The sequence below is a fragment of the Pelodiscus sinensis genome, chromosome 15 (genome assembly GCF_052426305.1).
Source record: "Pelodiscus sinensis isolate ZL-2025 chromosome 15, ASM5242630v1, whole genome shotgun sequence".
NCBI lineage: Eukaryota > Metazoa > Chordata > Testudines > Trionychidae > Pelodiscus > Pelodiscus sinensis.
Genome location: NC_143066.1, coordinates 17,459,260 through 17,477,277, shown reverse-complemented (window position 1 = coordinate 17,477,277; position 18,018 = coordinate 17,459,260). Strand labels below are relative to the sequence as shown.

At 44.2% G+C, this 18,018-nt stretch overlaps 1 protein-coding gene and 1 long non-coding RNA gene across 16 annotated transcripts in view; one reads left to right on the top strand and one right to left on the bottom strand.

Moving 5' to 3' along the window:
• Positions 1-18,018, bottom strand: part of LOC142818589 (uncharacterized) — a 66,733-nt gene that overhangs the window by 30,032 nt on the left and 18,683 nt on the right. The window lies entirely within an intron of this gene.
• MRTFB (myocardin related transcription factor B) overlaps positions 1-18,018 on the top strand; it is a 271,179-nt gene that overhangs the window by 246,818 nt on the left and 6,343 nt on the right. For all 15 annotated transcript variants that reach the window (XR_016350715.1, XM_075899337.2, XM_075899342.2 and 12 more), the window contains 3 exons: positions 1,089-1,226; positions 1,565-1,702; positions 4,532-4,592. Coding sequence is in view for 14 of the 15 variants with exons in the window: in XM_075899337.2 (XP_075755452.2) it covers positions 1,089-1,226; positions 1,565-1,702; positions 4,532-4,592 (337 nt within the window). In the remaining variant the exon portion in view is untranslated. The remainder of the gene's footprint in view (positions 1-1,088; positions 1,227-1,564; positions 1,703-4,531; positions 4,593-18,018) is intronic.

Below are 18,018 nucleotides of genomic sequence, written 5' to 3'. Positions count from 1 at the left end.
GATAGACTTCACTGTATTTATGTAGGTTTGATAATCCTGATTTACAAAAAGGAGCCCTTAATGTGACATCTATTTTTAATAGATATTCACTAGGATTTTATATCTGTCTAAGAACTAGTTTTAATCAGAAATTAGTACTATTGTGCTTTATTGGTTGGCCACTAGGTGATGATATTATTTTAAATTGTTTTATGCCTTCAGAAGAACTATTCCATTCTCATGTGCCAGAAACCATTTGTCTCTAAGAACAACATTATTAGATCATGTGCTTCCTGGAAAATCAGAGATGAAAGCAGTTTAGATTTTTGTAAGTATAATTTTCAGCAAAAGTTATTTGTCAGACTCTTCAGGCAGACTGAAGCAGTTTATTATACATTCAGAAACAAGAAGCAATCTTATGGCACCTCGGAGACTAACATTTTATTAGATCATGAGCTTTTGTGTGTAAAATCCACTGCATCAGATGAATTAGAGTGGAAATTAAAGAATCCAGAGTGCATATATATATATATAACAGCAAAAGAAGTTTCCTGTCAATTGTGACTTGCAACATTAAGTCAGGCTAGATGTGTCTCATTCATAGCATGTGATATAGACATGCGATTAATACTGGTCCTGCAATGGACAAGTAACTTCTTTTTGCTGTTATATATACCCTGGATTCTGTAATTTCCACTCCAACTCATCTGATGAAGTGGATTTTACACACACAAGCTCATGACCTAATAAATTTCTTAGTTTCTAAGGTGCCACAGGACTGCTCATTGTTTTTAAACTTATAGACCAACCTGGCTACCCCTCTATAAACTTCAGGTGAGTGAAGGCTTAACTTCACAGAGTCAGAGCCTCTTTCTAGGAACTGCAATGCTGACAGTTGCTCCAGGCTCATTTGCCTGATTCCCTGAAAAATGCAGACAAGTACTGTAGTTATAGAAAAAACACTTTCCTGTGTAGAAGTTTAGCAAACAAATACAAAAGAAAGAAAGCATAATAACTGTTAATTTCCATAATGATTTTAATAATGTTGTTTAACCATCTTTGTGAATATAAAAATATTAGCTGTTGACAAAATATTAAATCTTTGACAGGTTTTCCCACCTAATACATCAAATACAGTATTTCCCTATCAAAATCCACTACAACAGCCTTTTATCAATAAGAAATCAAACACTAGTCCTGATGCTGGAAAGAACCAGGTTTCCTCAGTGCAAAATGGACCTGATAAGGTAAGATTAGCTAACTCTTCTCCACAAGACTGTTGCTACATTTTTTATTAAGAAAATGTAAGCATGAGGAATTAGTTTTGAGTGAATATGAATTTTTTACATATAGAATACATACAATGTATAATCTAGTGTGTAAAAAAACGTAAAATGTTTTTTTCAGTTACAGACTAACACAGCTACGCCTATGAGACATATAGTATGTGATAACTTTTAACTAGATAGTTATCTGACTGGAGAACTAGTGGAGATCTAATATTTATATAGCTAATTCCCTTAAGAATAGCTTATTTCACCTATGTGCTAAACTTGTTTGTCCATTATGTTGTTGTTTCACACAGCCTCACTCACCAGCTGAGTCCCAACCATATATCATACAACACTCTCTATTCAGCAATCCAGGAACCAAGACAAAAGACCCTCCACGTTATGAAGAGGCCATAAAACAGACCCGCAATATGCAGGCATGTCAACAAGAGGTAGGCAAAATAAGGGAAAATAACTATGGGTATGTCTACACTACAGAGTTAGTTCGAACTAACGGATGTTAGTTCGAACTAACTTTAATAGGCGCTACACTAGCGCTCCGCTAGTTCGAATTTAATTCGAACTAGCGGAGCGCTTAGTTCTAACTAGGTAAACCTCATTTTACGAGGATTAAGCCTAGTTCGAACTAGCTAGTCCGAATTAAGGGCTGTGTAGACCCTTAATTCGAACTAGTGGGAGGCTAAGGCTTCCCAGGTTTCCCTGGTGGCCACTCTGGCCAACACCAGATGCCCTGCCGGCACTGCTTCCGGCCATCCTTAAGCCTGGTTCAGGGTCCATTTAATGTGGACATGCTAGTTCGAATTAGCAAAACGCTAATTCGAACTAGTTTTTAGTTCTAGATGCGTTAGTTCGAATTAGCTTAGTTCGAATTAACTAATTCGAACTAAGTTAGTTTGAATTAGCGCTGTAGTGTAGACATACCCTATCAGATCCTTTTTCCCCTTTTAACATAGATTATTATTGGTCTGAATGCCAAGATTTCCCTGTATGCACTCCATTGCTTGGACTTACCCTGTTGATATTTAGATATATATATTGATCTTCACTCCCAGGGCTGGGTTTTTCATGATTCTGTTAACAGAATTTATTCTTTAGAGACAATTATTTCAAATCTACTAAATATTGATTGTTTCGCTGTATATTAGCTGGATGGAAATTATTAATGTGTGATACTAAGAATCTTAGTTAACTCATAAATCAAGTCTGATACCTTGTTACCTAGCTAGCAATAACTATCCTTCGAATGATGCTCTTCAGCTCTTAAAGAGTTTGTCTGACCCTTGATACCTTGAAATGACCAAGTGAAAAGTATACAGTTTATTTCTTTCCATTGTTTGTATTTCTTTGTGAAATTATTATGAGGCATGTTGGAGAGTGGGCCTTAAAGTATCACCATGACGTAATTCATGTTGGCAATAAGGAGACTTCAAAACAGTTGCAAGAGAAGATGCTCTTCTGGTTTGTTTCTATTTCATTGTAATAATTACTATAGACATCTCATCTCTATTTTTTAAAAATAAATTTATAACCAGTAGACCACCCACAAATCTTGGCTGGTGCTTATATGATAGAAGAAGCCACTGTTTGAAGAGGTATCAACATACAGTCCATGGGTCAGATCCAGTCTTTCAAACCCCAATAGGAGCCTTGGGCAAACACCCGGCCTCCTGTGTCCCAAATGCCACTCAAAGTGTCTGGCTGCAGGAACTATGTGTGTCCGACATAGTGGGACATTGGTGGGGGAGGAGAGAAGGCATTTTCTGCCATCATCCCCAGCACAATCTCACAGCTCCCACTGGCTGGAACTATCTGGGTCATGCTTATTCCCCAGGGGGGACATAGTACGCAGCAAGTGAGATGTTTATGGTCACCAAAGCCAGCTGTTTGCAGCAGCGAGCAGGGGCGTGGCAGGCAAGGAGCCTGCTTAAGGGTCCCATTGGGCTGCAGGGCTGCAGCTACCTAAAGTAAGTCACCTAAACCATCTCCTGGCCAGAGCCTGCACCTGGCACCCTACCCCTCCCACACACCAAACCTGTGCCCCTCCCTCCCCCCCCCCCCCCCCCCGCATGAACCTCTACCCCAGGTCACAGCCTAAACCCTCTGTATCCTCACTCCCAGATCCATACCCCATGCCAAACCCTGCACCTCAATCCTTTGCCCCAGGTCACAACCCCCTCCTGCTGAAGGCCACAACCTAAGCCCCTGCACCAGGTCACAACCAATGTTCCCTCTAATCTTTTCCATCCATGTTTGGATTTTTTCCATCAATGTGCTGAATAAATTTTATGTGCACTGAGGCATTTGTGACTATGCATCACCAATAGAAACACAAAACCTAGCTGTGGAAGCTCTGATAATCAGCTGGGCAGCATTTGAATTTTTTCTGAGTAGCCACACAAGCACACAGCTTACGGGGAACACTGGTCCAACTGCATCCTACACTCCTTCAGGTCAGAAACCTCTTCTGCACCCATACTCCCTTCCAGACTTTGCACCCCAGTCCTGTGCCTCAGGTCATAACCTCCTCCTTCTCCCAAACTCCACACCAGCTCCTGCACCCTAGTCCCTTACCACAAGCTCCTTTCTGCACCCAACCTCCATCACAGACCCTGTACCTCCTCCGTTAATATCATGGAATAGTGTGGACTTTGACCACTTACCAAATTCGTGGAGTGACCTTCCCCCCCCCCATCAACAATTATTTCCCATCCCTGCCATTAACCATAGGTGTTATAAATATATCAACATTATTTGTATTATTTTTTAAATAAACTTCTCCTTGCTTTTCTGCATTTTCCTGATTGGTCTTCTGTTAGCTTCCTCAGTGACAAATCTATAACATATATGACAACCATCATCTATTATGATTCAAAGTATTTAAAAGTATGGCATTATTCCAGCTTTTATTGATGAGCATGAAGTCATTTTTTTTTAATAGAGAACATAATACAAGCTAAGTGTTATTGAGGGAAGCTGGCATCAGTCACATCTTGGATTGAGATCTGCATGATAAGAAATAACTTGTAAAAAAACGAGTAGTCCTGTAGCACCTTAGAGACTAACAAAAATATATGTCTTGTATCACAATCTTTTGTGGACAAAACCCATTTATTAATCTCATCTGAAGAAGTGGGTTTTGTCCATGAAAGCTCATGATACTATCGGACTACTCATTTTTTTTAAAGTTGTTTTTAAAGTTACAGACTAACATGGATACCCCTCTGAGAATAAGAAATTATAAGAAATACTCTCTGTTACAGATTTCAAATGCACACAGTCAGCAGATGGATGATCTCTTTGATATCCTCATTAAGAGTGGAGGTAAGTCAGATTGACATTATGTGTAATGTATAGACAAAACTATTTAAAAAACTGACAGGAATTAGAACAAAGTTAAAATGCAAAAGGAAGAAAATAGTAAGAAAGAATATGTGGTCACTTACATCCACTGGAGCAAGTGGATATTTAGCTACCAACTGTGGCATTTATTCTTCTTCTTCAGTTCTCTAAGAATACTCTACCTAAAGGCAAAGTACTTCAGATACTAAAGTTCTATTAGCACCGAGGAAAATAAGCACTCATGCCTGTGCCCAACCTAACTGCTGCTGTAGAAGGCTGTCAGTTGTGATTCTTTTGCTTTAGACTAGGGATGTTAATGTGTACATGGTTCATCGATAAGCCTGGGTTCATCAGTTAATACACATGGTTACATAAATACACTCCCCTGCTGCCTCTGTATCATGCGTACTAGCTCCCATGGAACCACTTGCCCCCTTGCTGTCTCCTACTCCCCATGAGCACCAGCTCCTGTGAAGCTGCCTGCCCCCCACGCTGCTACCTCTGATACAGAGGCAGCAGTGCGGGATGGGGGCAGGCCGGAGTCAGTACGCGTGGGGAGTCAGCTTTTAAGCTGGCTCCCCACGTGTGCCAGCTCTGTGGAGCACCGGCTCCCGCCTGGCCTCTCCCCCCACATGTAAATTTCAGCAGTTACATGTTTACAAAAATAAACATAGTTTAACATCCCTACTTTAGACAGTAACAAAATATCTCTACTATACAAGTAGTATAGTATTGTATATTGTAATTAGATAGCTATTAAGGTTTCACCTCTCATTTCCAGGTATGTGAAACAAAAGAAGATTTGTATTAATATATTTAAAACAAAAATTAAAAGATTTTAATCAGATTACAGTATCTAAACTGAGTCAGGGCATGGTTTACTGTTATTTCAATAAAGCCACTCAGTGCCCAGCTATTCAGCTATTTCCCCAATAGGGAAAGATGAACAGTTGAAATATGTTCAAAGTATTCTAGGGTATTTATCACTATGGTATCTTTAGTTTAGTAGCAGGTTCCAGCTAGTGATAATTATTGAAGGACAATCCCATATCCAGAGTCTTACAAACATATACTTCTTCTTCGAGTGGTCCCCGTGGGTGCTCCACTCGTGGTGTCGGGCCCGTCCCGGCGCCATGGATCGGAGACTTGCATAGCCGTGTTTTTCTGGACTGCGCATGTGCGAGCAGCAGCTCGCACTGGTTGCTTTTGATCTGTTGCACACAGTCCAGCCCTGCTCAGTTCCTTCCAACCGCCCTCGGTCAGGAACGGAGCTTCACTCTCTCCCTCAGAGTTCTCCTTTCCTCAGATCTGTATATTCTTCTTCTAGTGGCCCCGGGGGTACTCCACTCTAGGTGTCGGGTCCCATCCCAGCGTTGCGGCTCGGAGATTTTTCATCGCCGTGTTCTGCGGGCTCACGCATGAGTGTTTCCCCAGTGCGGCGTTGGCGCCTTTGATAAGTCGCGTGCGAGCCGGCAACCATCAGTTCCTCTCGACCGCCTAAGATCTGAGCTCCCTGAGTTCTCTCTTCAGAAATGGTTTTAGTTAGTTTCTACATCTGTAAATAGTTAAAATTGTTAGTGTTAGTCGTGTTCCTGTTACTTTGTTCTTCTGTTCAAAAAAAAAAGTTTTTTTCTCTCAAGCCGCTTCTCATAAAGCACTGCACAAAGTGTTAAACTTGAAATTGACGAGTATTCACGCGGGGTTTACACAGGCATTTAATCTGTAACCGTACTGAAAATGCCTGGATCGACGGGATTCAAAAAATGTTTGGCATGCCATGAGCCCATTCCAATGGCTGACGGCCATGACACCTGCATCAGGTGCCTGGGGGAAGCTCATGTCCCCGAGAAGTGCACCCATTGCCACAAATTAACATCAAGAGCCCGGAGGGAGCAGGAGATGAAAATAAGAATGCTGATGTTCAGGAAGGCATTGTAGCCTGACCCGATCCCTCCTGCAACCACGAAAGCCCCTGAACAAAAGCAGAAGGCGGCTTCCCTGGGACCAGTGGGCTCAAAGCGATCAAAGCCGTCTCCAGCGCAATCCCTCCCTCCAGCAGCTACAATGTCTGCAGGGGCTTCCAAAGTGACCCCTGGGGGGTCTGGACAATCTGCTGGGGCGGCCATCAGAGAGTCCCCACTGCCGAGAGCGACTTCGGATTCATGCACCACTTTATGTACACTTGGGATGTACACACCCTCCTTCAAACGTAGACGTTATTTCCCTTATCAACGAAGATATGATTTTAATTTCTCCAGACAACAATCACGTCCCTTCGACAATCAATGCCCTAGACAACGTCCTCAGCACAAATGACCCCAACAGTGCCGTTCGACCAGTCAGTCATCAACTAAGCAGCAGATTTGACTTGTCTGTCGAGGATGCAAACCAGCTGCCCACAATCAACACGGAAAACGAGACTCTTCATCTTTTTCACCATCGCCTACGGTCATTTTATCATTGTTGGTCAGACATCATCACGGACAGATGGGTACTAGAGGTAGTGCAGTCTGGCCTCTCCATCTCCTTTCTCTCTATTTCCTCTACCACTCCCCCTACCTCGTCCCTCTTCAGGGACCCCTCTCACAAGCAACTGCTGCAACAAGAGGTTTGACGTTTGCTCGACATTGGAGCAATAGATTGGGAGTGACAATATTCCCCTATTTGGACGATTGCTTCATGAGAGGCACGACGTTTACGGAAACATGCCATATGGTTCGAACACTGTCTAACACATTTGCTGCTCTGGGCCTTCTCATAAATGTGAAGATGTCATCACTAGTTCCGTCCCAGAACCTCGTCTTTATAGATGCACAACTCGATTCCACCACGGCATGAGCATACTTACCAACGGAACTTTTTACGGTAATCAAAGACCTGGTGCATACTGTGGTATTCTCTCCGACAATTCCCACGCGCATTTGTCTACAGTTCATAGGACATATAGCTGCTGCCACCGTCATAGAGCAGAATGCAAGGTTACGTTTTCATTGCCTCCACCACTGGCTGGCCACCGTTTATGTTCCGGCGAAGCACAGTGTTCACAGGCCAATAGTGGTGCCACAGTATGTCCAGGAGTCCCTATCGTGGTGGGCAACCCGGCCAATCTTCTCATGGGTGTTCCGTTTCATCACCCACAACAAAACAAATAACAACAGATGCCTCCCTAACGGGTTGGGGGGTTCACAGGGACAGTTTCATGGTCCAGGGACGATGGTCGACACAGGAAATGCTACTGCATATCAATGTCCTCGAGTTGAGAGTGGTGCGCCATGCTTGCAAGCATTTTCAGTTACATATTCGGAATACAACTACCAGGATTTTGAAGGACAATGTGGCAACCATGTTTTACGTCAACAGACAAGGAGGTGCCCGGTCTTGTTCTCTTTGTGCGGAGAGCATTTGCTTATGAAATTGGTGTGGTAACAACACCATTCTAACAGCCTCGTATCTTCCAGGTGTCGACAACTTAATAGCAGACTCTCTCAGCAGGCGTTTCCCACACGACCACGAGTGGAAGATTTGCACAGACATGCTGACTCGTATTTTTTCCCGGTGGGGGTTTCCGGCGATAGATTTATTCGCGACAGAACACAATTCGAAATGTCCCGCCTATTGTTCAAGAGCCGGAATAGGACATAATTCCCTGAGGGACACCTTCCTTCTCCACTGGGGAAAGTTGTTACTATATGCCTTTCCCCCAGTAGTCTTAATTTCCAAGGTTCTCAAGAAAATCAACACAGACAAAGCTCGGGTAATCCTTCTAGCTCGTCAGCCTTGGTTCTCAATGCTCCACCATATGTCAGTGAGAGTACCATATCCTCTGCTGTCTCTTCCAAATTTATTGACCCAAGACAACAGATCTCTCAGTCATCCGAGACCCGAAGTTCTGCACCTCACAGAGTGGATGCTTGTTGGTTTACCGACTCCAAGCAGTCCTGTTCTCAGTGAGTCAGGGAAGTGTTAATGCATAGTAGGAAACAGTCTACCCGAACAGCTTATACAGTTAAGTGGTCCAGATTCCAAGCATGGTGCGCGGATAACAATATAGATCCTCGTTGCGCAACTCTACCCTGTATATTAGAATACCTCTTGCAACTGCATGACAATGGCCTAGCAGTCGCATCTCTACAAGTACATCTGGCAGCAATTAATGCATTCCATCATAGGGATGAGGATGTCTCCTTGTTTGCTCACCCTATTACAAAAAGGTTTTTGAAGGGGCTCTCGAACCTTCATCCTCTGTGGAGACCTCCTCCACCTCTATGGAACTTGGATCTAGTCCTAGAGTGAGATAGCAGCTTTTATGGCCTCACCTCCATATACAGTTTTTTCCAAGGATTCAGTGACATTGAGGACCCATCTGGCATTTATTCCACAGGTTTCTTCTGAATTCCACATAAATGAGCCGGTAGTTTTACCATGTTTCTTCCCTAAACCCCATACCTCAATGCAAGCAGTGCTGCTACACACATTGGATATGAGAAGATCCTTAGCATTTTACATTGACATTGGTTTTAGGAAGACAGACCGCTTGATAGTATCATTAGCACACCGTTCAAGGGGACAACCTCTATCTTCTCAGTGCATCTTGAGGCTTATAGTTTCATGTATATCCATGTGTCACACGCTACGAGGGAAGCCTCTCCCTTCTCTTCCGAGGGCGCATTTTACTAGAGCAGTTGCTACTACCACAGCTTTTCTGAGTGGAGTGTCTTTTCATGACATTTGCAGAGCAGCAACGTGGTCTTCTAATGTGACTTTTATGAAGCACTATGCTATAGTCAATCAGTTTGCTTCAGACTCTTCTGTGGCTACAGCAGTACTTAATCGTGCTGGTAGTCTTGATTCTGAAGCGCTCTAACTCTGTCCTAGGTACTGCTCCGGAGTCACCTAGAGTGGAGCACCCACAGGGCCACTCAGAGAAGAAAAAGAAGTTACTCACCCTGTGAAGTAACGATTGTTCTTCGAGATGTGCCCTGTGGGTGCTCCATGACCCGCCCTTCCTCCCCACTCCGGAATTGTTTATTTGTTTCTTTCAGATGAGCGGGTGAAAGGAACTGACAGTTGTCGGCTCGCGCGTGGCTGATCAAAGGCGCGAACACCGCTCTGGGGAAGCACGCATGCGCGAGCTGGCGGAACACAGCTATGAAAAATCTCCGAGCCGTGGCGCCAGGACGGGACTTGACACCTAGAGTGGAACACCTACGGGGCACATCTCGAAGAACAATTGTTACTTCACAGGGTGTGTAACTTCTTTAGTTTACCAAAGCAAGTTTCTTTTACCCTTCACAGTTTCTATTCTGGTTCAGTGTTCTTTCAGACAAACAAAAAAACTGTTTTTCTCACAGTGGGGGTACGCCCCTTGTGAGAGATGCCTGGGTCTCTGGGCTTTAAGAAATGTGTGGTCTGCAGAGAGCTTATGCCAGTGTCACACGGGTATGAGAAGTGCATCGGCTGTTTGGGAGAGGCACATGTACCTCAGCGCTGTCAGCATTGCTGTAAACTGATAGCCAGAGCCTGCAAGGATAGAGACAGTCGCTTGAAGATGCTGTCTATAGATAAGGCGTTGCAGCCTGCTGAGCCATCTACCTCTGTGGGTCACAAGCGCCCCAGCATGGGTAGTGAGGCGTCTGCCTCAAAAAAATCCCCAACCTGGTCTCTACCTATGGCGTTTAGTACCGGGCGGGGCTTAAAATGGGGCTTGGGCATGTCAGGAGCAGCCAGAATGGGATTGCAGCGGCTGCTGGACACAAACGTAAAAAAACCGCCGCAGCCGGCACCAAGAGCACAATCTGCACCGGCCTCCCTCAGAGCCACGTAAACTGACAGCCACATCGCTGGCACTGAGGGCTTCAGCATGGGCAGCAGGATCAGCTGTGAAGCCGGCACCAGCAGCAGGGACAGCTGAGAAGCTGGCGGTGCCAGCAGCAGGATCAGCTGTGCAGCTTGCGATGCCGGCAGCAGGCTCAGCTATGAAGCCTGCACTGGCAGCAGGATCAGCTGTGAAGCCTGCGGTGCCGGCAGCAGGATCAGCTGTGAAGCTGGCACTGGCAGCAAGAGCAGCTGCGATGCCTCCAGCACCAGCAGCTTTGATTCAACAAGGGAGCTTGCCTGCACCAGAGCAAGCTCCATTAGCATCACAAAACCCGGTACTGCTGCAGGCTAGTAACACAGCAGCACAGGGGAAACCTGTGAACAGACAATGGAGCATTCAGGGCTTAATTCCCTGGCTTTCTCACCTGGGCCACCCCCCTCCCTGCCAGCACATCATCAGCATTACAATAGGGCAGGCAGCCCAGCTTCTTCTCCTAGCTATTCCTGCTACAGAGAGCCAAGATATAGGGAGAGGAGGCTCTCTTTCTGAGTCCTCATCTCCAAGACACTCACTACATCATTCACGGTCTCCCATCCAGTCACCAAGACAGCACTACTATACAAGATATAGTGTTCTCTTCCAGGCATTCATCACCAGCACACTCAGAGCGGTACTACGGTCATTACCACAGGGGATACTATGACCCTATTCATCATGACCAGACCTCCTAATGCTACAAGAGAGACACATGCTGCTGTTCATCTAACGATTCTCACTTACCTCCAGTGCCTCAACGCAATCAGTCATCGCCTCCTCCTCCGAAGAGCCCAACAATTCAGTTGGAACACTGAGCCCCAAGAGAGTCAGCTGTCAGACCCAAAGGATCCTCAGCAGGGTCCTTCACCAACTGACCACTCATCATCTTCTCCGGAGGTGGCGGTGATCCCAGCTGATGTCTCCTCAGCAGATAACCTGAAACAATTTCAGAATTTGTTCAAACGCATTGCAGGGAGTCAAGAGGTGAGGTTAGAGGATGTTGCTATGAAACAACACCGCCTCTTAGAAAATCTACACCTGAAGCAACGCAATAGAATTGCACTTCCCATTGATGAGGCGATCATGGAGGTCGCAGAGGAAATTTGGCAGACTCCAGCATCCACTCCCACAACAAGTTAAAAAAAAAGCGGATAGGAAGTATTTTGTCCCTTCTAAGGGTTTGGACTTTGTGTTTAACCACCCTCAACCTAATTCATTGGTGGTCGATGCAGTGCAACATAGATCAAAGGTGCCACAGTATAGAAATACCATTCCAGAAAAAGATAATAAGAAATTAGATATCTTTGGAAGGACCGTGTATTCATCAGTGATGCTACTACTATGCATCTCCAATTATTCCGCTCCCTGAATCAGAAAGACCACTACTCAAATCCATAGCATAAGAGGGGTACGCAGCATGCACAGCTGCGCTGGAGATCGTCATGGATGTGGCGGGCACTGCTGCAAAAGTCACTGCAACGGGTGTGGCAATGAGAAGATCTTCATGGTTGTCATCTGCAGCAGTCCCTAAGGAACTCCAGAATAAGGTTGAGAACTTACCTTTGATAAACATAAGCTCTTCGCTAACAAAACAGACGAGGACCTGCACTCAGGGAAAGATTCCCAAACTACGTTTCGCACACTAGGGATGTATACACCCCCCTTCAGATGAAGGCGTTATTATACTTCCCAAAAACAATATGATTTCTCCTTCCATAGGCAGCAGCCTCGTACCCAGGAGCATCCAAATGGGTATTGGAAATTGTAGCTTCCGGTCTCACCATTCCCTTTCTCTCATCCCACCCATCCCATCCCTCTTCAGGGACACATTTCACGAAGATCAGTTGAAACAAGAGGTCCATCGGTTGCTCTCCATTGGAACTATAGAGAGAGTTCGCAAGGAATTCCAGGGGAAAGGGTTCTACTCTCAGTATTTCCTTACTCCAAAGAAGAATGGAGGATGGAGACCTATCTTGGATCTACGAGGTCTAAACTGATACCTCCGGAAACAACGCTTCAAAATGGTCACCCTAGCTATAATTATAACAGCTCTGAATGAGGGAGATTGGTTCTCAGTCTTCGACCTACAGAATGCTTATTTCTACATTGCAATACATGTGGTGCACAGACGATTTCTTCATTTTACAGTGGCAGACGAACACTTTCAGTACAAAGTGCTTCCATTTGGCCTGGCAGGTGCTCCCAGGGTATTTTCTAAAACCTTGGCAGTTGTAGTAGCTCATCTACGCAAAGAAAGGATGACAATTTTTCCCTATCTGTACGATTGCCTGCTCAGAGGTCGCACTCATGCAGAGGTGTCCAAGGCAGTGAAAATAACAATCCAGACATTCAAGTCTCTCGGCATTGTTATAAACATAAAAATCAGTTCTGGAGCCAACTCAGAACTTGATTTTTATAGGGGCGCAGCTAGATGCAACGGCAGCCCGCACATACTTACCAGCAGAGTGCTTCCATGCAATTCAAGACCTAATAAACACTGTCACGCATCCTGCAATGATGCCATTACACATTTGTTTGCAGTTGATGGGCCATATGGCGACTGCTACTCTCGTTGTCCAACACGCGAGGTTACATTTCAGATGCCTCCAGCACTGGATAGCTTCAATTTACATTCCAGAAAAACACAGTGTCCACAAATCAGTGACTCTACCACCACACGTCAAGGCGTACCTGCAATGGTGGACCAAACTGGAAAATTTGTTGCAGGGTGTCCCCTTTCATCGTTCCCAACCTTCAAAGCAAATAACCACCGATGCCTCTCTTATGGAGTGGGGTGCCCACATGGACAACCTAACAGTCCAAGGCAAATGGTCCAAAGTAGAAATGTTGCTGCACATCAACATGCTAGAACTGCGGGCAGTATTTCGAGTGTGCAAGCATTTCAAATTGCGCATAAGGGGCACAACAACCAGAGTGCTCACAGACAATGTGGCAACGATGTACTATGTCAACAGACAAGGCGGGGCTCGTTCTCAGTCTCTTTGCACAGAAGTAATTCACTTGTGGAATTGGTGTATCCACAACAAGATGTTCCTTATAGCATCGTAATTACCTGGAGTAAACAGCATCATTGCAGATTCACTAAGCAGGCAGTTTCCCCACGATCACGAATGGGAGATCCGAACCGACATTCTATATCGGATCTTCTGGCATTGGGACTTTCCATCAATACACCTGTTTGCAACACAAGACAATGCAAAATGTCCGAGATATTGTTCCAGGGCAGGAATAGGTCACCATTCCTTGGGAAACACCTTTCTCCTTCATTGGGGAACATCATTACTTTATGCCTTCCCACCAGTGGTACTCATACCCAAGATTATAGTGAAAATCACCATGGATGCGGCTCACGTGATCCTCATAACTCCAGCGTGGGATCACCAACCATGGTATTCGATAGTTCATCAGCTGTCGATCAAAACCCCATACCATCTTCCCGTTTTCCCAAACCTGCTAATGGAATGGCTCCCTTCGGCACCTGAGACCCAAAATCTTACATTTGACAGCTTGGATGCTAAGTGGTTCACGACATTCGAGAACCTCTGCTCCGACCCAGTTAAGCATGCACTAATGTCTAGCAGGGAGAGCTCCACACGGGCCTCATACTCTGGAAAGTGGACTGGTGTGTCAAAAATTATATTGATCCACATTTTTCACCGTTGCATAAAATACTCAACTATATACTACACCTGCAACAAGGCTATAGCCTCCTTATGAGTACACCGGGCAGCGATCATGGCCTTTCGTCACATGATAGATGGAGTTTCCGTGTTCTTGCACCCCATAACAAAACGGTTCCTGAAGGGTCTTACGAATCTCAACCCACCACAAAGGCCTACACCACCTTCCTGGAATCTCGATATTGTGCTAGAGACGTTGATGCACCCGCAATTCGAACCGATGGCTACAGCTTCTCTTCACCTGCTTACAATTAAATCTCTCTTTTTACTAGCTTTGACTTCGGCACGTAGAGTGAGCGAGCTTGCAGCCCTCATGTCATCACCTCCTTATACCATATTTACAAAAGATTCGGTCACCTTAAGAGCTCACCCGGCATTCCTTCCTAAAATATGCTCGGACTTTCATATCAACGAGCCCACTGTTTCCGCCCCAAACCGCATACTTCATCAAGTGAGGCCATTCTACATACCCTGGAGGTCCGTAGGGCACTAGCCTTTTATACTGACAGAACACGGGATTTCCGCAGGATGGACCGTCTCATTGTGTCACTGGCGGCCCGATCCAAGGATCAACCACTCTCATCCCAACGCATTGTGAATTTAATAGTGACATGCATTACCACATGCTATTCTTTACATAATAAACCACTCTTGGCTCAACCTAAAGCACACTCCATGAGAGCAGTAGCCATGTCTACAGCTTAAGAGGTGTACCGTTTCGGGACATTTGCCGGGCAGCAACATGGTCCTCCAATGAAACTTGCATGAGACATTATGCAATTCTGCATCACTAGGCTTCAGACTCATCGGTGGCAACAGCAGTACTTCCGTCTGTTAAGAAACCATAATTCCGAACCGCGTTTCTCGCTGGAGTATTGCTCCAAAGTCACCACGAGTGGAGCACCCACAGGGACCACTCAAAGAAGAAGATGTTACTCACCTTCGTGCAGTAACGATTGTTCTTCGAGATGTGTCCCTGTGGGTGGTCCACGACCCTCCCTCCTCCCCACTTCGGAATTGACTTTTTATTGTTTCAGAAACTCGGGCGGATGGAGGAACTGAGCGGGGCCAGACCGCGTGCAACAGAACAAAGGCAACCGGCGCAAGCTGCTGCTCATGCATGCGCGGTCCAGCAGAGTATGGCTATGCAAGTCTCCGATCCATGGCGCCGGGACGGGCCCGATACCACAAGTGGAGCACTCATGGGGACACATCTCAAAGAACAATCGTTACTGCACAAAGGTGAGTAACTGCTTCTTATTCATATTCCACTCATCAATCATTCTAAAAAGTGTTTCCTCCCCATTTCTTCAGAACAGTGTTTCTCAGTGAATCATGGACTGGTGCTGGTCCTTCGTATCAAAAAACTTTTGAAACAGTGCTCTAGAATAAAGACAATTCTATACAATCTTTTTCTGAGCTCTTTCATATACATCTCACTCCCTCATGACACCTTGCAGCCTTAATCTTAGAATGTGAGCAGGCCTGGGTAACCACTTCAGTCACTTGCTTTGGGTAATTTGTGTAAGTGGTAAAAGCTTTCAGTTGCTTCCTCTTTCCAATAGGATTCAATAATAATCTCCAGGGTTAGTATCCTTGATGTGTTTCTAGCTCTGCTGACATGAGTCCTGTGTATTACTGATATCACATCAAGCCAATTGCAGTTGCAAAGTTTTTGCATCTGCCATCTAAGGAAAACATGCCCTCTAATTCTCACCATTCTTCGTGTCTGCTAACAGTATTGTAGCATTGTTGTTCTGTAGAATGGAAGAAAAGGAGACACACACAGAATGTTTCATAGTAGAATCTGGAAAAGACAATATATACAGAATAAACAATGTTCCAATAACATTTTCAGTTCTAATGTACACAAATAACACATAATATGACCATTAAAAAATCTATTGGAAAAGTAGGCATAAAATGTGTAGAAATACACATTAGTTAATGGCTAACTTCCTGTCCCATTAAATCCAGTAAATTAAAGTGTGACATAAGTAATCTTCCAGTAAGCATTTAAGCTAAAAATCAGAAAGCAACTCTAAATGGAAGAATTTTGCAAACTAGCCTTGGCATAAAATGTATATAAAATTCATTGTAGGTTGAGAAATGCTTACTGTACTCAAAGGGAAATGTTCTGATGGCAAGCAATACAATCAATGTAATATTTCTTGTTGCTTCCATAAAGATATTGATGAGTGTCAAGATGTTTAAAAAAAAAGAAGATTATTGGGCATTAGCTGGAATTTTAACCATATCCTAAAATCCACAGTATTTTTGCTAGGCAAAGTTAATTGAATCATTAAGAATAAACTTGAATTACACAATCCAGGAATTGTAAAATCTGAAAGACAAAACAGCTGACTGTACAGACTAACCATAATATAAAACCTTTGTAATGACCAACTGAGGCTATTATGAAAAATTCAAACATCTTTATACAGAATAATCAAGCTTTGTTTTATGTTCACAAATGGTTCTAATGCTGCTTCCCAAACCATATTCATGCTGATGGCTCTATGCTTCTCACTTTCAAATAATGTAAATTTATAGGATATGATGAAGACCACATTATTTTATTATGCTTACAAAAATGTATATAAGCATTTATAGCAGAGGGTACGAAATTAATACTTGACTAGCATTTGAGTCATTTGCCAAATCCTGTAAATTTTGCAAGAAAATTAAGAAAAACTATCTTGATAATAATGACTTGTAAAGTTATGTAAATTGTTCTGTTTGCCTCTTCGAGAACTTATGCAGTTAGGCTACATCTACACTGGCATGATCTTGCACAAGAACTCTTTTGTGGAAGAGTTCTTGAGCAAAAACTCTTCCAGAAGAGAGCATCTACACTGGCATGTGCATTTGCGCAAGAGATGTGCTTTTGCGCAAGAGCATCCATGCCAGTGTAGATGCTCTCTTGCGCAAGAAAGCTCTAATGGCCATTTTAACCATAGGGCTTTCTTGCGCAAGAAATTCATGTTGCCTGCCTACATTGGCCTCTTGCACAAGAACAGTTGCGCAAGAGGGCTTATTCCTGAGGGGGAGAATCAGAGTTCTTGCACAAGAAGCACTGATTTCATACATTAGAACGTCAGCATCCTTGCACAAGAACTCATGGCCAGTGTAGACAGGAAGCAAGTTTTTGCGCAAAAGTGGCCGCTTTTGCGCAAGATCGCGCCAATGTAGACACAGCCTTACTGTTTAAATAGAAATGATCTTTTAATAGGAACAACTGTAGGTGAGCTCTTATTCTAAGGTAATATTTGATAATAAGTGAAGTAACTATGTAACTGGTAAAATACAGTATGGCATAGCACTTCAGTTTAGAAGGACCATGGACTCAAGTCAGGCCTCCTCAAATAAATTTGCTGACATATTACTGAAAAGAAGAGCTGTGGAGATCACTTTAAAAGAGTGTGTTGTGTGTCTTTCTGTTAGAATTATTTGCAGTATTATTGTAGCCAGGTGGTCCCAGGATACTAAATAGACAAAGTGGATTAGGCAGTATCTTTCATTAGACCATCTTCTGAAGAAGTGTTCTCTGTAAGCTCAAAAGTTTGTTTCTTTCATCAACAGAAGTCGATCCAATAAGACAGCATTTCTCAAACTTCATTGCACTATGACCCCCTTCTGATAATAATTAGTACTCAATCCCAGGAAGAGAGACCAAATCCCAAGCCCCACCACCGCAAGTGGAAGGGCCCAAATCCAATCCCTGAGGGAGGGAGGTTTGAAGCCAAAGTTTGAGGGCTTCTGCCCTGGGCTGGGGGGGCTGTAATTTGAGCCTTGCTGAACCCCTTGGGTTTGGGCTTCAACTCCAGGCCCCAACAAGTCTAACACGAGCCTT